This window comes from Lolium perenne, chromosome 2, assembly GCF_019359855.2.
Source record: "Lolium perenne isolate Kyuss_39 chromosome 2, Kyuss_2.0, whole genome shotgun sequence".
Lineage (NCBI taxonomy): Eukaryota > Viridiplantae > Streptophyta > Magnoliopsida > Poales > Poaceae > Lolium > Lolium perenne.
Genome location: NC_067245.2, coordinates 302573071 through 302595886, shown reverse-complemented (window position 1 = coordinate 302595886; position 22816 = coordinate 302573071). Strand labels below are relative to the sequence as shown.

The window sequence follows — 22816 nt, the reverse complement described above, 5'->3', positions numbered from 1 at the left end:
AACCCTCTGGGCGGACCTGGTGGCTTAACCCATTTGCAGGATATGGGGGTTGCCCCCCGAGTCCATTCAGCCACTGCTACCTCTTGATCTCCCGCGGACCCTTCATCTTCATCTGCTTCAACCAAGACTACCGCACGCTTGAATCTGTCCTGGTACAAGTCTGGGTGGCGCTGTTCATATAACGTCAGTTTCTGAACCATGTGCGCTAGTGAAGGGTAGTCTGCTTGGGAGGCCATATCCTTGATTGGTGACGCAAGGCCCACCACTGCCAACTCGACTGCTTCTTTTTCAGTCACACGAGCCGAATAACATCGGTTCCTAACAGTTCTGAAGTGCTGGACGTATTCTCGCCACGGTTCTCCACGCTTCGACGTACTTGTGCTAGATCGGCAATGCCGGCCTCGAAAGCCTCTGAGTGATACTGCATGTGGAACTGCTCTTCCAACTGCTTCCACGTCCGGATTGAGTCTGGTGGCAGCGATGTGTACCACCCGAAAGCCGATCCTGTGAGGGACTGTGCGAAGAACCTCACACGCAGCTCATCTGCTGCTGAGATCGCGCCCAGCTGTGCCAAATATCGGCTCACATGCTCGATGGAGCTGGAACCATCTGATCCATTAAACTTGGAGAAATCAGGGAGCCGATATTTGGGTGGTAGCGGGATCAACTCGTACTCGTTGGGGTACGGCTTGGAATAGCCGATTGTCCTCCTTTTCGGCACCATGCCGAACTGGTCTCTCAGGATGGTACTGATCTGATCCGCTGGTCTGGCTGCAGGAGTCGAACTCTGAAGATTCGCCGGAGTGGCATACTTAGCCAGCCATGCTTGCTTTTCCAGCTCTGAGCCAACTGCAGGAGCTGAGCTCTGGAGGTTTGTCGGAGTGGCATACTTAGCTAGCCACGTCTGCTTCTCAAGATCTGTTCCCGAAGTTCCTCATGTTGTTCCAGAAGTCCCTGCTGTTGCAGTCTGGTTTGTGAGTGCCCGATTCTGCGATGCGGCACGTATGTGCACGTGTATCCGTGAGGGATCTCCTTAGGCGCCTCATGCAAGAACTGGTAGTCACTAGGGTCACCACCGATCTTGTAGACGACGTATGCCGGTGAATTCGGCACTTCAGGTGCTGCCAACGCGAATGGCAGCGGTGGACGGGACTGGAGTGGCATCTCTCCTTGGTAAGTCCCGAGAGCTGGTCCTGACGGAGAGTACTGATGCCTCATGATTTTCTGGATCACCCGAAGAGCGACACGCTCCAAAGTGTTCACCAGGCTCTCAGAATGGCGGTGTAGCGAATGAGCTACCATGAAGTTAACCTCCTGACGCAGGGACCTGGTGCGTTCTTCTGACGGGGCGGACAGGTCCACCCCATCGAGCGCGCCTTCAGGTGAGAACCCTTTCCACCTGATGCCATGTGAGCGGGTTCTGTGAAAAGAGCCGATGAGGTCGGCTTCGAGGATTGCTTTGACTTCGTCATACTTCTTCTTGAGCTCCTCGGTCAGATCCTCGTATGTGACTGGAGTGCCGTCCGCCATCTCAGATGTAGATGGCGATGTGGTTGATGTCGCAGGCTGTCCCACCGGGCGTGCCAGAATGTGTTGCGGTCAGAAACCCACCGGCGAGCAGCGACGGGCAACACAGTAGAGCCGGGAGGCTCCCAGGACTGCGGCTGGCCCTGGTCCCTCCGAGCGACGGCCCGCAAAGACTCGGCACGCACGTCCGATGCTGGTGCAAGGGCGTGCCACCTGACCTATACCTGGTCAGGAAGGTGATGGATGTGCCTCGCTTAGTTTCCTGCATGGCATACACGTAAACATTAAATACGAGCCTCGATCGGCTCTCAGGTTGTCCTGTGAATCGGCTCAAAGAGCCGATCCACCCATGATCCGTACGAGGTGTACGAATATATGGTGGTCCTGCTTGATCAGAATAAAGCTAAAACGACTTACTACGATTTAGGGTTTTCACCGCATAATCGGAACATCCTACTCATGATTGAGCCTGGCGGCCACGCACGGTGATCGTAAACCAACCCTAGACAAGGCCTAAAAACCAACACGAGGTTGATCCCCGGAACATCCTGTCTAGGGCTAGCAAACTACACCCTACGCGCCACTGGATCCTTCAACCCGTTTGTAAGGCCTAACTATGCAGATATTAAACTAATCCTTGGAGAACAAGGAGCAATCATAACGGATCGGATCTACTAAATAATGATCAAGCGGGGTGCCGCCCTTACACCTAAGATAGGCGTAAGGGCGGCTAGACGTCTCAGGGTTGCACGACGATAGCATATGATACGAGGAACAATGCTAACCCTAACACGTCTAAGATAACTACGTTGCTCGCCATCAAAAAGGCTTCAGTACGAGCAACGTATGAACAGCGAATAAACGTGTACTGCCTAGATCGCAAGCTTACCCGGAAGAAACCCTCGAGACAAGGGAGTTGGCGATGCGCCTAGATTGGTTTGTGGTGAACGTGATTGTTGTTTATTTCATAAACCCTAGATACATATTTATAGTCCGTAGACTTTCTAACGTGGGAATAATCCCAACCGTGCACGAGCCAAACTCTAACTAACCGACACGTATCCTATCATATTTACAGATACAAGGGCAAACTAGCCCAAACTTCGTGTATAAGGCCGGTTCGCATATTCTTCCATATATATAGCCTTCAAGCCCATCTTGATCGCGGCCCACCTCTGACTCGGTCAAATTCTGGTGATAACAGTTGTACGGTGTGTGCAACTTCTTCTTGTACTAGCTTCACACTTAGATATGACAACAGTCATAGATGATTAGTATTGTCTTATGTTCATAGTGTTTACACACAAGGTGTTTGCTAGTTTCATGAAGCTTGTAGCATGCTTGCTTACCATTGTCAACGATGTTGTCATGTTAGCTTGTAAGTGTCAAACAAGCAGCTTCCTTACCATTGTCCTTGCACTTTGGTAATTTGGTTATCTATATAAGACGCGACCTCCCCTGATCTGTCGGCAAACTCTGTGGTGCCGACTCAGCAGCTCCAGTACATCCCGATTCCTGATAGGAAATGTCCTATTAGGAAGAAGAACATCATGATATGGCATGCCGCTCTGTCCACCTTCGTGCTGAACCAGGTGTGTGAGTTGGTTTAGGAAGGGATGATCGGAGTGAAGTTCTCCAGGAACTGTGACCTGAAAGCGATTGTACGGGTTGTTCTCAAGTTCACCGCGTGAAGTTGGTGTCTACCAACTCTACAACCATCCGAGGCACTGGAGAGCAAGGTGGGTTTATGTCTGCAGGCTAAAAATTCTAGAGGAGGTGTGCTGGGTGGAGAAGACATCAATAATCATGATGGACGATGATGCATACTATGCCCACATTAAGGTAAGATGAGTGCACCTTTTGTTTCACTTTCTTCACTAAATGTTGGTAGCTTGCACATGACGAAGAACTAACTAACCTCATCATTGCAGACTCGTCCTAGGGATGTGGATATCATCAACAAGCCCATAGAGAACTATGCTCAGATAAAAATGATATACGCCACTGTGCTCTGAGCTACCTCATGGATCACAAGGCACAGGCAAACACGTATCTTGCGCTGACAGGATGGAGTAGGAATTTTTTGCATCCAAACAAGTTGCACAAAGTGGATTATAGATTGCATTACCTCGGACAACATCCATAGATCCATGTTCCCCAGATGCGAGAAAACCCTGCTAGCAACCAATCACACCCTAGATGTTCAGGCTCTCCAAGAAAGCACAGTTGTCTAGATCTTCCACGCTCAGTACAACACAAAATAAATTTTCCATTCTAACATAATGGTCTGTCCATATGATCACGAATGATTACACCAATTCCCTCTTCCTTGCTCCATGCATCCCATCCAGCATCCACAATAGCCTTGATCACACCAATTCTGTTGCACCGACTTGAATGGGCTGGCGAACTACCATCACGTTGTCGGTTGGCATTGAAGAACGCTAACCAGTGCTCGGTGTTCTCGCCATCCCAGGCCAGATAAGCTCGCTGCGTCGACGAGAAATTCTTGCGATGGGCGGTTACCTCGCGCCACCACTGAGTGGTGGGAACCAACAGGACGTCGATGCCGTCGTCACTCATCCTCCACCCCGATGGAAAGCACATATATGGCGGGGCGAGGTACTGGTGCTCGTATAGAGCCTAGGGCTCATCGACGGAGAGGTTGCGCGGCGCGAATCAGTTCTCCGCCACCCCTTTGTGATGCATGATTGCCATGGTCTTCGCTAGCGACGCTCTGAGCGGCAGCGGTGCTCTAGAAGATAGGGATTGGAAGGGCTGAGTGGAGTGAGCGGTGCGTGCTCTGCCGAGGCCTATTTTATCATTGGAAAGACGTCGATGCAGCATTTACTCTAGGGGGCAGGTGGGAAACCTTCACGCCGCCGCATGGGAAAGTGGAGGTGTCGACGATGGGACACGTCCCTGCCGCATGATGGGGAAACTGCCGCCTCCATAATGAGGGAAACCGGCATGCGTAGGTCTTTATTAACGCTGACCAACCAGTGTGCCGCTGACATGCCTAGCCTATATGATGATTTCCATCGTGGCACGTGGCGTGGCTCGTGTCCGACGAGGCCAGGCCGCATCTCATGTGGTTCGGGGACGGCCTAGCGACGTTGGACAGAATATTGGTCCACACCAGATGCAAAACTTGTTTGGGGGCCGCCATTGGGCAACGATTTTTATTCTACGCACCCAAAATCCTTTGGAGGCCCCTTTGGAGCACGTGGCGGGACACTCTAATCCTCCATATTTCGTGCTTTGTTAAAAAATCTCAAGTACACCTATAAACACGACAAAGACAAGAAGTGATAAAATCCTATTAAAATTACTAGTTGTGTAATTCTCTCATGAAAATGAATAAATACTTGTAAACACGCAATAAGGATATAGTCAGAGCTAGATAGATCATGTAATGAACAAAAAAAAGTATATGTTTACGTATTGAAAAACATGTCAGTTTTTTGGACTCATCAATATCAATTGGGTCAATAATGTTCCATGTCATCGTCAACTCGGCCACTGCTGAGGTCTCCTCGTCAATGGCAATGTTGAACTTCTCCAAGACTTATCACCTTGCTGAGGCATGTGATGATCTAAGACATATGTTGAAAAATATAATTAGACATTGTCTAATGACACGTATTGAAGAAGTATGTCTAATGGCACATATAGAAAAAGTATAACCAAAAGAAAGACACATGCATCTTGAACAAAAACATATTGTCTTATGTAGGAAGAAAACAGAAGCTCAAGGTAGAAGCACCTTGGTGCGCCTCTCAACATCGTAAAATTCGGATATTTAGCCACATGGTGGCACACATGCAACCACTTGTCACCACACTATGAACATACAATACAATCAATTTCTGCATTAACCCTATGTTAAACACTCTAAAACGCTAGCACAATTCTAAAAGAGCTAAGTATCATAGCTAATGAAAATATCTAACTAACTTAACAACATTCTAGACCTGGCAGAGGAGGAGGTCACGCCCCATACTAGGGCGCGAGGTGGCACCGCGTAGTGAGTGGGAGCCCATAGCATCACTTCCCTCCGATCTCTTTGTGCGAGTGATGCTGATTTCTTCCGCTCTATTAGTGTGTGTAGTGCTTCCTTACAGGATTGGACGCAGCGAGACATTGTTCCTGTAAATTATCTACATTTTACTAACTATATATATACTATTTTGCAACCATACTATAACATCTACAATTTTCTAACTAACAACGAATACAGTAGATAGCAATTTGTAGTACACTACTAATTTACAATACATAAATACTAATACACTAGCAATTTGTAGTACACAACTAATTTATATTACATAAATTTGACGAAAGAGAGAAGGGGCGCAACACTCACCGGCGGATCGATGATTGCGCGGCGCGGATGGAGACGGAGCGTCGTGGGAGTTTGTGTGAGCGGGGTGAGCTGAGTGCGAGAGGAGTATGTCCGTCCCATGGGGTTCGCGCGTAGATTTTTTTTGGGACCAACGCGGCGTGGCCCATAAGACTACGCCGCAAATACGGGTTGTACTAGCGACGTAGACTTGTGAGCCACGCCTCCTTTTTTTATGCAAGCTGGGCTTCTAGGGCCCACCATAGCGGTGGGTCCGAATACGCAACCACGCATTAGTTAGATAATTAGCAGCAGCAATGAAAAATATTGGGCCACCGGTATTTTGGCCAAAACCGGCGGCATGGACTCTTGGAGGTGTGTCGTCGTTGTTTTTTCTCCTATAATCTATTTCCTACCAGTGCCTATTGCATTTTAGGCCTTATGAGAAACAACAAGCAGCAACAGGTCATGTGAGCATGCTGGAAGAAACTCACGATCTGTAAAGCAAATCGTCTCCGCTGACCTTACAATGGTCTTCACCTGTGTCAGGAATGACAAAATCAGAAAAATTTAGAGATTTAAAAGTATGCATACTTTTTTGATAAAAGGAATATATTAATATCAGAAGATACCAATTACACTCAGCCTCTACAACAAGTATGCATACTTAGATGCACGTTATTATTATTTTTATATTGCCTACAATATAAAGGATTTTAAATTGATATTTTGCACGTTCATAAGATACATCATTGCCTACATCTGATATTTTTTCAAATCTTTTAGAAATATCTGGATCACTTGAGCTGGGGCCAAGTATCTCAAAATGGAAAGTTTGCTTGTTCTAGAAGACACTCGAACCCACTGGCACCTACCACCTAGCTCACTGCTGACGTTAGCAGACCATGCATACGTTGACTGCAGGCCTCAGCACTGACCTCACGATGGTCAACTCCTCCTACATCTTCCACAGAAAGCCACGAATGACGCCCACACACTTCTCACCTACCAAAGTATCAATGCAGAGTTAATTGGAAGATGCACTATAAAATGGGACGGTGTTAACATCATACTGCACACCGCTCGCACGCAGGCAGATAGATACGCAGACACACATACACACCCTGATCCATCTCACACGTTCAGCCTGCATCAGCTCAGAGAAATGGCGCCGGTGAAGGTGTTCGGGCCGGCGATGTCGACGAACGTGGCGCGGGTGCTGGTCTTCCTGGAGGAGGTGGGCGCCGAGTACGAGGTGGTCGACATCGACTTCAAGGTCATGGAGCACAAGAGCCCCGAGCACCTCGCCAGAAACGTACGTAGCCTCCATGTGTTTAAACCCATCCCCTGCTTCGTTTCTTTTCTAGATCTCGATGACCATTCCTGTTGAATTGTAAAAGCAGACCTTGGCGCTGATGTTTTTCTATCTTCACTACGGGAGAACAGGGCGTTGCCGTGCGCCACTTTGCACGGCAAAGACACCTATACGCACGGCAAAGGCTTTGCCGTGCGCGTGCGCACGGTAAAGTTTGCCCGGCAAAGGTAGCGACGGCAAAGCCAACGTTGCCGTGCGCGTGCTCGTTTTGCACGGCAAAGCCCTCTGCCGTGCGCTCAGTTCTCTGCCGTGCGCCAAAGTCTGTGCCGTGCGGCACTGCGTTGCCGTGCGCTGGATGCTTTGCCGTGCGTGCGTACGTTGCCGTGCGGCCAACACTTTGCCGTGCGCGCATACGTTGCCGTGCGGCTGCTCTGTGCCGTGCGCACGCTTTGCCGTGCGCCGCCTCGCACGGCAAAGTGCTTTGCAGCACACCCCCCAGGACCTCCCAGGTCTACAGGCTGCCGCCACGTGGCCCCTTTGCCGTGCGTGTGCACACGGCAAAGTGACCAAATGTCCTTTGCCGTGTGCACACGCACGGCAAAGGGCCCTGTTTTTTTCATTTTTTTGCTGTTTTTTGCTTATTCCCTGCATTTCAAATATAGCAATTGACAATAAAGCATATACTCATATAATCTTCAACATAACATCACCAAACACTACGGGAACACCACAAATACATCAAACACACATATTCATGCATTACATAGAGTCCATAGTCCATCCACACAAGTTACATAGAGTCCATAGTGCAATGTCCAATATTACAATCCATTACAAGCATACAATCCGACAAAGTGCACGAAGACCATGCCATCAACCTTGTCCTCCTCCGCTTCCGCCGGCCTCATCGTCATTTCCTTGTGACATATAATCTATAAGGTTGATGGAATGAACATTTGCATTTGCATATTGAACACTTGAACAAGTACAAGTACCGGGTTGTGCACAAGAGGACTCACCGCGGTTCATGCTCCGGATGATGTTCAAGTTGTTCACGGTGAGAGGTGTCCCCGGGCTCTGAGTGGGCGGTGGCGGCATCCACGGCATGGAGTAAGGTGGAGGAGCAGGAATACTCACCGGTGGAGACGAGCCGTCGGCTCATGAGCCAACTCATCTGTACTTTCTTCTTTGCATCATCTCGCTGCTTGTTGCATCTGCTGCATCATACGTATGCTGTGCTGCTGCTGGTACTGCAGAATCTGCTGCTCCATCTGCGCCCTTTGCTCCTGGGCCGCCTGCTCCTTCGCTGCCATCTCCTCCTACGTTGTGTTGCCGCGATGTCATTAACATTTCAATGGAAAGCATGTAAAGGAAATGTAGAGACCCGAGGAAGAACATACCCGTAACCGCTCGACAGCTAGATCCGAAGCCCGTGGCCGGGCTCTACCTCGAGCTGGCCGCTCTTACGACCACGACGGATGCGGCGGCGAGAGGGAACCCTCGCTGGGTCGACGCACCCGTCACCAAACCATAGGCGGCCATGCTTCAAGCCTTCTCCCGCAAGCACCGCGACCTCAGGGTCAAAGTCCTCGGCCTCTGGATTGGCGTCCTCGCCGTGCTTCTGCTTGAACTTGGAGACATACGCCGTGCAGGTCTCGGATTGCGGGTTAACCCACAAGGACCCCGTCTCAGGATCGGGCGTCTTCCTTTGCTTCATCTTCTTTAGCACGGCAAAGACGTTAGGCTTCGCTCTGTCACGACTTCCTGCAAAAGAGAACATGTAATTGAGTGAAGTGACACACCCTTGCGGAGTTAACAAATATATAACATGAATTCAAAGAATGAAGGAACCATTAATTTGCTCACCTCCTTCTGCAGGTGAAGAGAGATGGGGATGCTGCCTTGGATATGCGATCCACCTCGCATCTCTGCCCGCTTCGCCTTGCCCTCCTCGTGCTTCTTGAGGTACGGGGGCATGTCCACCACATGACCATCGCACGAAAGCACCTATCGTCGTTGCCGACGTGCGAGGAGGGTTCTACATGCACAAGATAAACCCATTATGGTAAAATAAACTACATGGCGATAAAGAAATCAATAACACATAAATGCAAATACACATGCAAGTCTTGCCACGGCTGCATGAGCGTGTCGCGAGCGTCCTCCTTACTCATGTGGACGAAGCGGTCGGCGTGCCGATCGCGGACGCATTGAATACGTGCCTCGTAGTGCATGCCGATCACCCTCTTCCTTGCAAGCTGGTGTAGGACATCATCGCACGCATTCTCCTTGCCCTCGGCCCTCTTGAAGTATTTACGCAACCATGCACATAGGTAAAACAAGGGGCATTAGTGCAATTATTGTGAACCAAGGAGAGTGTATGAATGGTAAGAAGTCAAAAGTCACGTACCCAGAATTTGGCAACAACCATATCCGCCGCGGTGCCGCGGCCAAGAGGATCTTCCGCGAGGCTGTAGTGCGCCCACCTCCAAGCTACGTCGCAGCCACCAGTAGGGAAGTTGACTATCCCAGGGAAATACCACCTAAGTAGGCCCCCAAGGATGTTCGAGTACCCACGTGGCGGTCTCTGCGTCGGGTCTTCAAACTGGAACGAGCTGCACCATGAAACGACAACATCAATATGTATGTGATAATAATTTTGATAATGACAAAATTGCGATAACGAAATGCCAAAAAATAACATGTACCTCCTTCCATAGGGCACAAGAACAACGTGCCTGTAGCGCCAGCTTCTCAGCGAGGGAGCTGTGTTATCCCACGCCGATATGGCTTCCTATCACGTGGCCTCAGCCTCTCCAAAGCTGGAACGCATCGGGTAATCCTCCGGCTCACACCACTCTAGGCTTGGAACAGGATCGAACACTACGTTCCCCCACCCCTCATCCTCCGAGAGGTCCTCCTCGTCCCCCTCCTCCTCCTGGTCCTCCCCACCCCCCTCCTCCTCCTGGTCCTCCCCACCCACCTCCTCCTCCTGGTCCTCCCCACCCACCTCCTCCTCCTCGTCATCATCATCGGCTGCGGGAGGGGGGCTAGGACTAGGAGTGAGTACCCGCGTCGCATTCTTCCTACGCGGCCGCCCTGTGGGAGCGACAGGAGGGGGGCTAGGAGGGGGGCTAGGTGGGGGGCCCCGCCTCGAAGTCCCTACACCTACCAAGTCCTTGAGCTTCTTTTTAAGACCGCCACCCCTTTTTTTTGGCGGCATGCTTCAATCACCTGCAAACACAAATGAAGAGAGTGGTTTATTAGTACGCAATATTGTAAAGAGATAAATATTAGTGAAAGCAACGAAATATAAGTAGATGAACATTAATGAAAGCAACAAATAATGCAAAAGGATGAACATTAATTAATTAGTGGAAGCAACAAATAGCTACCATAGAGTTCTCTCAAATATAGCACGGAGTTCTTACAAATAACCTAGCTAGACAATCTCTATTACACGGAGTTATTACAAATAGGCTAGCCTCACAATTAATACTACATAGATCAGTAGCTTTGTGTCGCCATCCGTGATTGGACCGCGTGTCTCCTCATCGTCATCAGGCTCGGCGAACCAATAATCATCAATGAAACCTGGAGGTGGTCCATCTGCATCGAGGTCAATCCCTGCTTTGAACGCCTCGAGCAAACTCAGGTCTTCCGGGGCACAGACATCCTCAGCTTCATCTTACGCATTGTCTCCATCCATGCCCGCGTCTTCTTGTTCATCGTCTACGACCATGTCATCGATAGTCGGCAAGCCGATTGTGAAATGGCCGGGGAGCCCTTCTTCCTGATAAAACTCGACACTCCTTGCTGTGGGGTCTACGCGGCGGTAATCGTCCTTGTTTGGCGGGGGCGGCCTATTGCGTGAAGGCACCGTCATCACAACATCCCATCCATGTAGACGTTTTGTCGGGTTTCTGCACGCGTATGGGAGATAGAATACTTGAAAGGCCTGGGTTGCCAAGATGTACACATCCTCTCCCTTATAAATGGAGTTCCTTTCAACTTCGACCAACCCAATTTCAGGATCCCGTCTCACCCGACGTGGGTCAAACCAATGGCATTTGAAGACGACGGGATTTAGCCCTTTGTGAAACCCGTAATTCAGCTCGTATATACCCTCGACTCTTCCATAGTAATGGAGCCCATCATCACCTTGACATACCACCCCACTATTTATTGTCTTCGCGTTGGGCCGGCTTGTTGTGTATTGATGGAGTGCAGGCGATACCCGTTCACGTCATAGGAGTTGAACGCTTCTACGGAATGGTCAAAGCCCCTAGCAATTTTTCTTAGCTCTGACTTCATCTCTTTGTCAGTTCTTGCCTACAAGTTTAGCACAAGAAGTTTAGAACGAGAAATGACCGATAAATGTAGGAAGTGCTAGCTAATTTGGATAGAATAGTACCAAATTACAAAACCAGCTACTGAAACCGAAACCGCCTCCCTTATCGAAAATTTGCTTGGATTCTTCCGGGTAGGCTCCCTGTGGGTATTCTTCCAATGTATAGCCTTGAATTTCCTATACCGATGAAAAGAGGAAGAGTTAGCCACGAACATACGAGTGAACGTTTGCGAATAATTAAATGGTTCGCACTTACTCGATGTACGGCTTCACTTCGACCATGGTGTTTAAGACATACGAGTGGATCAAGGTCCGCTCAGGTAGGTCCGTTACGTACGGCTTCGAGCCACTTGACTTGCCACCAAGCCCCACGAAGATGCTAAGCTTGGGTACTTCTTCATTGTTGGCGGCATTTAAACGGAGGACCGGGTTGTGCTTTGTGGGAATGTTGGGATCATAGTGCTTAGTGGTGAAGTTTGCCACCTCCACGTTCAGGACTGCCTCGGCTATGGATGCTTCGATCTTGCATTTATTGCCGATCATTTGACGAAGCTTTTGTGTTTCTCTCTCGGGACCAAGCTGCCAACGGCCCCAATTCGGGCCCCCTTTAAGCACTCCTCCGCGAGGTGCAGGATCATGTGTTGCATCGGATTAAAAAACCCTGGAGGAAAGATCTTCTCCAGATCGCAAAGCAACACGGGTGCCTCTTCATCCAGCTTCTCAATCACTTTAGTGTCTAACTCCCTAGCACAAATCTGGCGGAAGAAAAAACTCAACCTCGCTAGCACTCGCCAAGTCTTCTCAGGGACATAGCCTCGAATCATCACCGGCATTATCCGCTCAAGCCATATGTGGTAGTCATGACTCTTCAGTCCTTGTACTCGCAGCGTTTCAATGTTCAGGCCCCTCATCCAGTTGGCTGCGAACCCATCGGGGAAAAACAAGGAGTCCTTCATCCATTGGAAGACCTCCCTTTTTTGGGCCTTTGTGAGGCAGAACGGAGCGTGTGGCTTAGTCCAAGTTTTTTTGGCACCATTAGGTGGCTGCATGTTCAACTCCGGCCTATCACACCACCTTTCTTGATCAATTCGAGCCTTTATGTTATCCTTCGTCTTCTCAGTGTCCACAATCGTGCTCCAAATGGCTTCACTGATATTCTTCTCGGTGTGCATTACATCAATGTTATGCGGGAGCTCGAGAAACTCAAAGTAAGGAGCTTCCATAAGCACGGCTTGTGAGTCCATTGGTGTGTCTCCCCATATCCTAAGAAACCAGTCCCCTCCGGGCTAGGCTGAAGAGCATCTAACTCGGCCTTGATTTCCGTTCCGGTCTTCGGAATTGGCTTCGGGCCACGGACAACACGGCCTTTCTTGAAACTCTTTACATCACTCCTGTATGCATGCCTCCGCTCAAGGAACCTGTCGAGCTTCATCAAAGCATGAATACTTGCCTCCCTTGTTTAGCGAGAAGAAAGTCACGGCACATGCACTTGTGGGCAAGGCCACTTCCCATGTGTACACCACCCGCAGAACAAAGCACGTGCTTTGGCAGGTCATGCGGGGACGTGTGGTACCACACATACATATCGAAGTACTCCTTCTTTGATGCGTCATATTTTATGATCCAGCGACCTTCACAGCCACGAACCAAGTCATCCACCAGCGGTTCCGGGTACACATTCATGTTCTTGCCCGGGTATTTGGGCCCTGGGATTATCATCGACACAAACATGTTCTCGATCTCATGCGACGCCAGGGGGGAGGTTCATTGGAATAACAAACACTGGCCAACAAAAGTATACTGCAGCCTACATACCAAATGGATTGAACCCAACGGTAGATATAGCAAGACCTACGCTCATCGGGTCACCTTCTTTCGGTGGAAATTTCTTCACAAAGTTCTTCCATGCGGTACCATCCGACGGATGTATCATCTTGTCGGTGTATCTGTTTCCTTCCACGGCCCACCTCATCTGCTGGGCGATATCCTCGGTCATGAAGAGCCGCTGGATCCTCGGTAGAACTGGAAGATAGCGGAGGATATTCTTGGCAACCGTGGTCTGCCTCTTCTGACCATCACCATTGCGGTCTACCTCAAAGTACCTAGAGGAATTGCATTTGATGCAATAATTTGTGTCAGCGTGCTCCTCTCTGAATAGCATGCATCCCTTTGGACAAGCGTGTATCTGCTGAGATGACATCTTAAGGTCACTGAGCAATTTGGTCGAATAGTAGAAGTTTTGCGGCAAGAGGTGCCCTTTCGGCAGAAGGCTGCCTACGATGACCAGAAGTTCATCGAACCCATCTCTGCACAAGTTCCTATGGCACTTCAAGGCCATAAGGCGAGCGATGGCATCTAGTTGGGTAACCTCTGTATTTTCATGTAGGGGTTTCTGCGAAGCAAACAGAGCCTCATAGTACTCCTTTGTGTTTTCCTCCGGGTCCTCACTTGTCTCCGCATCCTGAGGTGTCTCCACCTCTACATGAGAGCTTTCAGGCACATTACCATTAGCCAAGTTTTCTAAGCACCTATCAAAACCAGTGTCATATTCCCCCCTAGGTTGAATCTGCCGCACCTCCTTCCTAGCACGTTTCTTTGCCTTTTCTCCATGGTAAGTCCAAATCCTGTAGGACGGTGTGAACCCAAACTTGATCGAGTGCATACTCATAGTTTCCTTGTCCTGTGCCTTTCGGTTAGCGCACTTACTACAAGGGCACCAAACACTTATAGGTCTGCTAGGGATGGCAAACGCCCTATCCACAAACTGCTCGGTCTTTTCTCCCCATTCATCAGTATAGTTCCACTGACTGATTCTGCCATCGTACATCCAGCCACGATTATCCATCCTCTAATCAGCAACAAAACAGACGAACATAGCATTTATATATCAAATAGGAAATAAATGCATCATATATTTATTTATGTTACGCGTGCATCAACCTGAAACTCTACTAGGTGGGCTCCTAGCAGCCGCCGGATCCGTAGATTGAGTACGTTCTCCGTGCTCTACCCCGATCCGAGACAGAATTTCGGCAGCACCTCCCCGCTGCTCTCCCGATACACGTCTCGGCAAAAAGCCGAGAGGGGTGTGCATCCGGAGAACAACGGGGAGGCGCTACCGAAATCCTGTCTCGGATCGGGGTAGAGCACGGAGAACGTACCCAACTACGCATCCGCCGGCTGTCCCGATAAATGCCGTAAGAGTTACGGTTCATAATATGCGAGACCACTAATGCATATTTATCCGCGTAACCCTTACGGTCGGGAAGAGACGCCTAGGTATCGCGACAGACTTGGTGATCTAGACATAAAGAAAAAACCTAGGTACAAGAGAGGCGAACGGATTCTCACCCTCGAAGCGTGACCGACAGCCGGCGAAGAAGACCAATGACCCTCCGGCAACGCTCCTCAAGCACCCCGACAACGCCGGCCCCTGTATCCACCTCGAAACATCGTCTGCATAGCGAGAAAAATAAATTAGTCATTCAAGTCAAGACTAAATTCTGCCTCAAATTCCTATTTGCTAAATGGCCCTAATTTTGACCTACCGAGACCTAAATTTTTCCGTACGCTCGTGTATGCAAATTTCACAAAATCAATGCATCTCAATGTGCTTTACGTGTCTTATCTTGATCCATGTAAAGGCATAAGGCAAAGTATTTTAACTTCATGCATGATATGAATAAAATACCAGCTCATGTCAAAATATCACACAAATAGCTCATGATTTTCAAATTTATCTACATCTAGCAGCGTTCATTTCAATGTAACACACAAACAACCCGTCGGGTCGGGAACACACAAACACACCTTGCTGCGAGATTGGCGGATTGGCGGAATGGGCGATGGCCGTCGTTTCGGGTCGGCGAGCCGTCGGGTCGAGGCAGCAGGTGGAGGACCTCCCGTATCCCGCCGGAATCGGAGCGAGCGGCGGGGCGGCGGCGGGACCTAGCTCCCTAGCTCGGCCGCGGTGGCGGTGGGGAGGGAGCAGCAGCAGCGGTGGGGGAGGGAGCAGCAGCGCGGTGGGGGAGGGGGCGGGCGCAAGCAGCAGCGGCGACGGGGGAATGGCGGCGTGCGTGGCTGGCGGCAGTGGTTGGGGAGGGGCGGTGGTGTCCGTGGCTGGCGGCGGCAGGGGAGGGTGGCGGTGTGCGTGGCGGCAGCGGCGGGAGGGAAGCGCGATGGCTGGCGGCGATGGTGGCGTGGATGCGGGCGAGGCGGCGCGGCGTGGATGCAGTGAAGGGCGAGGTCGATGCGTTTGTGGCTCAGGTGCCCCGACCAGGTACCTTATCCCCACACTTTGCCGTGCGCCGTTCTTTGCCGTGCGGCAAAGGGCCTTTGCCGTGCGGGCACTCTTTGCCGTGCGCATGGCGGCCTTTGCCGTGCGGCAGGGTTCTTTGCCGTGCGCCTGCGCACGGCAAAGCATTTTTTTTTTTACCACTTCTATAACACTAAGAATTTTATTTGTAAATTATCAATAACATTAAGTTTTATTTGTAAATTATATTAAACTTGTTTTTCAAAATGTGTATTATTTAATACTATATGTTTCATGTTTTTCAAGAAATGTGTGATTAACCATAACCCTAACCCTAACCCTAAATCCTAACCCATTGATCTAGCCACATTAATCATAACCCTAACCCTAAATCATATAACCCTAAATCATAACCCTAACCCTAAACCCTAACCCTAAATCCTAACACATTAATACTTAACCATAAATCCTAACACATTAATACTTAACCATGCATCATAAACCCTAACTCTAACCCTAAACCCTAAACCTATACCTAACCATAAATACTTACCCTTTAACCTAAATCTTTGGTTCTCCATGTGTATATGTACTAAACAAACCTAAAAGAATGAAAAGTTACATTGGTGCACCCTCGCGCGGAGAAATCTAGGGGGGTAGACCCGCCGGGGCACGCGTTCCGCTGTTTTGGGGGGAGGAGGGGGATAACGACCGCCGGAGCACCGGAACCCCACCAAACCTTGCATGTGGACCTATATTCTATGTGTCAAAGTGTGATGCAAGGTGTGATTCACAAAATGGTGCATGGCATGGATCCCCGGTCTGACATTCCTCACCTTCGGGCGATAACACTTAACAGATTCCTGGACGTGTACGCTGAAGTGTCCCGCCGCGGGTATATCGGGGGCTAGACTGTGCCAAAGGGTGCCACACATGGTTTTCCATATGTCCATGGACTAAAAAAACCTAAACCTATGAAAAGTTACATTGGTGCACCCTCGCGCGGAGAAATCTAGGGGGGTAGACCCGCCGGGGCACGCGTTCCGCTGTTTTGGGGGGAGGAGGGGGATAACGACCGCCGGAGCACCGGAACCCCACCAAACCTTGCATGTGGACCTATGATATGTGTCAAAGTGTGATGCAAGGTGTGATTCACAAAATGGTGCATGGCATGGATCCCCGGTCTGACATTCCTCACCTTCGGGCGATAACACTTAACAGATTCCTGGACGTGTACGCTGAAGTGTCCCGCCGCGGGTATATCGGGGGCTAGACTGTGCCAAAGGGTGCCACACATGGTTTTCCATATGTCCATGGACTAAACAAACCTAAACCTATGAAAAGTTACATTGGTGCACCCTCGCGCGGAGAAATCTAGGGGGGTAGACCCGCCGGGGCACGCGTACCTCTTTTTATGGGGTAGGCGGGGATAACGACCGCCGGAGCACCGGAACCCCACCAAACCTTGCATGTGGACCTATGATATGTGTCAAAGTGTGATGCAAGGTCTAATGGTGCAAAAGTAGCTCCCCTAAACCCTAAACCCTAAACTGGGGAGGCTTCGAGCCCTAAACCCCTCTAAATCCCTAAACCACGACGCCGGAGCTGCAGAACCATGCATCATAAACCCTAACCCTAAACCCTAAACCTATACCTAACCATAAATACTTTCCCTTTAACCTAAACCCTAGCCCTAGCCCCTAAACCCTAGCCCTAACCCTACACCTAACCCTAACCAGTAGACCAGGCACACCGTCGATCGTGTGATAATGGCTCTAGCTGCTGGTATATGTGCCAAAGGGTCCCAATCTTTGGTTCTACATGTGTATATGTACTAAACAAACCTAAAAGAATGAAAAGTTACATTGGTGCACCCTCGCGCGGAGAAATCTAGGGGGGTAGACCCGCCGGGGCACACGTTCCGCTGTTTTGGGGGGAGGAGGGGGATAACGACCGCCGGAGCACCGGAACCCCACCAAACCTTGCATGTGGACCTATTCTATGTGTCAAAGTGTGATGCAAGGTGTGATTCACAAAATGGTGCATGGCATGGATCCCCGGTCTGACATTCCTCACCTTCGGGCGATAACACTATGATTCCCTGGACGTGTACGCTGAAGTGTCCCGCCGCGGGTATATCGGGGGCTAGACTGTGCCAAAGGGTGCCACACATGGTTTTCCATATGTCCATGGACTAAACAAACCTAAACCTATGAAAAGTTACATTGGTGCACCCTCGCGCGGAGAAATCTAGGGGGGTAGACCCGCCGGGGACACGCGTTCCATTGTTTTGGGGGAGGAGGGGATAACGACCGCCGGAGCACCGGAACCCCACCAAACCTTGCATGTGGACCTATGATATGTGTCAAAGTGTGATGCAAGGTCTAATGGTGCAAAAGTAGCTCCCCTAAACCCTAAACCCTAAACTGGGGAGGCTTCGAGCCCTAAACCCCTCTAAATCCCTAAACCACGACGCCAGAGCTGCAGAACCATGCATCATAAACCCTAACCCTAAACCCTAAACCTATACCTAACCATAAATACTTTCCCTTTAACCTAAACCCTAGCCCTAGCCCCTAAACCCTAGCCCTAACCCTACACCTAACCCTAACCAGTAGACCAGGCACACCGTCGATCGTGTGATAATGGCTCTAGCTGCTGGTATATGTGCCAAAGGGTCCCAATCTTTGGTTCTCCATGTGTATATGTACTAAACAAACCTAAAAGAATGAAAAGTTACATTGGTGCACCCTCGCGCGGAGAAATCTAGGGGGGTAGACCCGCCGGGGCACGCGTTCCGCTGTTTTGGGGGGAGGAGGGGGAGAACGACCGCCGGAGCACCGGAACCCCACCAAACCTTGCATGTGGACCTATGATATGTGTCAAAGTGTGATGCTAGGTGTAATTCACCAAATGGTGCATGGCATGGATCCCCGGTCTGACATCCCTCACCTTCGGGCGATAACATACCGTATTCTGGACGTGTACGGTGAAGTGTCCCGCCGCGGGTATATCGGGGGCTAGACTGTGCCAAAGGGTGCCACACATGGTTTTCCATATGTCCATGGACTAAACAAACCTAAACCTATGAAAAGGTATATTGGTGGAACCTCGCGCGGAGAAATCTAGGGGGTAGACCATCCGGGGCCCACAGACAGCCGTTTTTAGGGGGGAATGACCCCCGGAGCACCGAAATGCAACCAAAACTTGCAACTGGACCTAAAACCTACCCTAACAAACCTAAGAGAATGAAAAAGTACATTGTGCACCCTCGCGCGGAGAAATCAACGGGGGTAGACCCGCCGTCCCGCTGTTTTGGGGGGAAGGAGGGGGACGGCCGCCGGAGCACCGGAACCCTGATATTTGTGGGGGATGAGCATGGAGACTAATTTTGTATTGCACATTGTCTTAAGTAACACTAATAAATAGTCATCAAAAAGTAAAACTAATAAAAAAATAAATATAAGTATTAGATGAAATAAAATAGAAAGAAAAACAAATAAAATGAAGTATGGCGCACGGCAAAGAAGGAGTGCACGGCAAAGGCGTCTTTGCCGTGCATTTTATCTGGCCGCACGGCAAAGGGAAGCCCACGGCAATGTCCCAGTCCTTTGCCGAGCACAGTTTCTTTGCCGTGCGGCCTCTGTTGGCTTTGCCGTCATGGTTTCTTTGCCGTGCGTGTTTGAGGAACTTTGCCGTGCGAGGGAACGTTGCCGTGCGGCATGGGTGAGGTTGCCGTGCTCTTTATCTTTGCCGTGCGCCACCCTGTAACTTTGCCGTGAACATATTCTTTGCCGTGCGTGCCTATTGCGGCGCACGGCAAAGAATTCTTTGCCGTGCGGTGCCTCACGGCAATGATATGCTGCACGGCAGCGCCTGATTTTCCTGTAGTGCTTGGTGCGTGCCTTGTTTTTCTTGCAGCCGTTCGGCCAAATCCCTGCTTTCCAGGACGGGGATCTGCTTCTCTGGGGTATGATCTAGTTCGCCTGTCTTTTTCAGTCACTTTGACGATCTCTGAATCAACTTATTAATGACTGAATTTGTAATGATATAATCAAAAGCATATTTTAAAATTTTCTATTCATGATTTTTTTTTTGTTCTTATAAAGGATTCTTTATTCTTTTCCTCTCAATAGCATATTGAGGAAGAATATACGTCCTCTATACGGAAATAGAAGACGTTGTAACACACTGTTTTAGTACTCTTAAATGTCTTATAAATAGGTATGGAGGAAGTACATTCTTGTGATTTGTAGTTAAAGACTAATAGAAATTGCATATAAAATACAAATTAGATTATCGATTCAGAGTCGCGAAGTATAATTTTGCACCGTATATTTAATCTTTTTTTATTTCCAGTCGTTTCATTAGAACAGGATAATTCTGGTGATTTATTATAACCAACAGCATATTGTTTCGGCTCGGTTTAAATCCAGTTATCTTTGTTCAAAAAAAAATCCAGTTATCTCCCTAGGGATCTCTAGAATGAAAGTACAAAACGAACAAGTAGATTAGATGGATTTAGATTGACTTTTTATCTCATATTCTACAAGGATAATAATCTAGAAAACATAGAACTGTGATTCCATTCAAATAGAAAAACTAATATAGATGTTAAGTGGTAAAAGTATCTGTAAAGGAGCCAAATAAAATTAAAATTTCACGCTCGGTTTTGAATTAGAGATGTGAAAAATAATCAATCAACATTGACTATAACCCATAGCCTTTCCAAAGTAACATTCTCTATAAAAGGAGTACTATTTTTGTCTAGACATGGTAAAGTCTTGTATTCAACTTTTTTTTTATTCATGTTTGGTACTCTAGAGCAGAGCATAGCTAGCAGTTTGGTAGCTCACAGAGGCTCACCACCTTGAGGTCAAGGATTCAAGTCCTCTCTCCGCGCGTAACTTAGCTGTTTATATATAAATAATAGCACTATTATCTTTAGATATGGAAGAGGATTGGGTCAGCTTTTTATTCATGAGTTCCCCTGAGTGCAAAATTGAGCAGTTCACGAAAGCACTCGCCTCCACAAGAACATGTCCTTCCAACCTTGTGGACCATCGATTTCTAGTATTTTTTCCAACTTTAGTCAATCCTTACATTGTACTCCTTGTGATCCCAGAGTCACGCGCGATCTCGAAGTACGTTCTCCGCAAGTACAAGACGGGCGAGGTCGACCTGCTGAGGGAGGGCAACCTGAAGGAGGCGGCCATGGTGGACGTGTGGACGGAGGTGGACGCGCACACCTACAACCCGGCACTGTCCCCCATCGTGTACCAATGCCTCTTCAACCCCATGATGCGCGGCATCCCCACCGATGAGAAGGTCGTGGCCGAGAGCCTCGAGAAGCTCAAGAAGGTGCTGGAGGTGTATGAGGCGCGCCTGTCCAAGCACGAGTACCTGGCCGGTGATTTCGTGAGCTTCGCCGACCTCAACCACTTCCCCTACACCTTCTACTTCATGGCGACGCCCCACGCGGCGCTCTTCGACTCGTACCCGCACGTCAAGGCGTGGTGGGAGAGGATCATGGCCAGGCCGGCCATCAAGAAGATCAGCGCCACCATGGTTCCGCCCAAGGCTTGATTTCATATGTGTGTGTGTGGTGTTTCCTTTTTTCCCATATATGTAGGGGATGAAAATCTTAAAGTATTTATTACGGAATATTACAAGAAACTATTCGGTGCCCCGGAGGAAAATAATTTCTCAATGATTGAGAACCAAACACAGGATATCCCTCAAATCTCTAATGATGAAAATGCTATTTTGACGGCGGACTTCTCAATGGAGGAGGTTCACGCAGCCATTAAGCAAATGGAACATAATAAAGCCCCGGGCCCGGATGGTTTTCCGGCCGAATTCTATCAACAATTTTGGGACGTGATTAAAAGTGATCTAATGGCTTTGTTTGCTTGTTTTCAAAGCGGATCATTACCTCTGTACAAGTTGAATTTCGGAGTAATTACCCTTCTTCCCAAAAAAGAAAACGCTGTGCAGATCCAACAATACAGACCCATATGTTTATTAAACGTTAGTTTCAAAATCTTTACCAAAGTTGCAACTAATCGTATCTCTGAAGTGGCTCATACTGTGGTTAGGCCCACTCAGACTGCGTTTATGCCAGGGCGACACATTCTTGAGGGAGTAGTTGTGCTTCATGAAACTGTTCATGAGTTATATAGGAAAAAATTGGACGGGGTGCTTTTCAAAATTGATTTTGAGAAGGCCTATGATAAGGTTAAATGGCCATTCCTCCAACAAGTTTTGCGTATGAAGGGTTTCGATCCTATTTGGTGTGACCGAATCAAACAATATGTACAAGGGGGGAGTGTGGGAATCCGTGTTAATGATGACATAGGCCATAATTTCCAAACTCGAAAAGGATTAAGACAGGGCGATCCTCTATCGCCTATTCTTTTTAATATAATAGTGGATATGTTAGCCATTATTATTAATCGTGCTAAAGAAGAAGGGGACGTTGGGAGTCTCCTTTCTGACTTAGTTGACGGAGGTTTATCGATTCTACAATACGCTGATGACACCATTCTGTTCATGGAGCATGACGTGGTAAAAGCGCAAAATATGAAATTAATTCTTTGTGTTTTTGAACAACTATCAGGCCTAAAAATAAATTTTCACAAGAGCGAACTCTTTTGTTTCGGTAAAGCTAAGGAAATGGAGCAACTATATATGCAAATTATGGGTTGCCAAGCTGGCGCATTACCGATTAAATATCTTGGTATACCTGTTCACTATAGAACTCTGCGAAATGCTGAATGGAATCCGGTGGAAAATAGATTCACTGCTAAATTAGGGTGCTGGCGAAGTAAGTTATTATCTTATGGTGATAGACTTGTTCTTATTAATTCAGTTTTAACAAGTTTACCGATGTTCATGTTATCGTTTTTAGAGATTCCAAAAGGGGTCCGAAAGAGACTTGACTTCTTTCGGTCTAATTTCTTTTGGCAATCAGATGAAAATCGAAAGAAATATCGTCTATCAAAGTGGAATATGATTTGTCGTCCT

General features: G+C 48.7%; 1 protein-coding gene and 1 long non-coding RNA gene across 2 annotated transcripts; one reads left to right on the top strand and one right to left on the bottom strand.

The window, feature by feature from the left end:
• Positions 1-6933: 6933 nt before the first annotated feature.
• LOC127337033 (probable glutathione S-transferase GSTF1) lies at positions 6934-21417 on the top strand. The gene is made up of 3 exons (XM_051363900.2): positions 6934-7184; positions 19712-19760; positions 20916-21417. The coding sequence occupies exons 1-3, from the start codon at positions 7035-7037 to the stop codon at positions 21374-21376; spliced, it is 660 nt and encodes a 219-aa protein (XP_051219860.1). The 5' UTR covers positions 6934-7034; the 3' UTR covers positions 21377-21417.
• LOC127337038 (uncharacterized) lies at positions 7850-8313 on the bottom strand. The gene is made up of 2 exons (XR_007873619.2): positions 8204-8313; positions 7850-8116 (listed from the first exon to the last, which is right to left on the bottom strand). It is a non-coding gene; the product is annotated as an uncharacterized lncRNA (long non-coding RNA).
• Positions 21418-22816: the final 1399 nt, after the last annotated feature.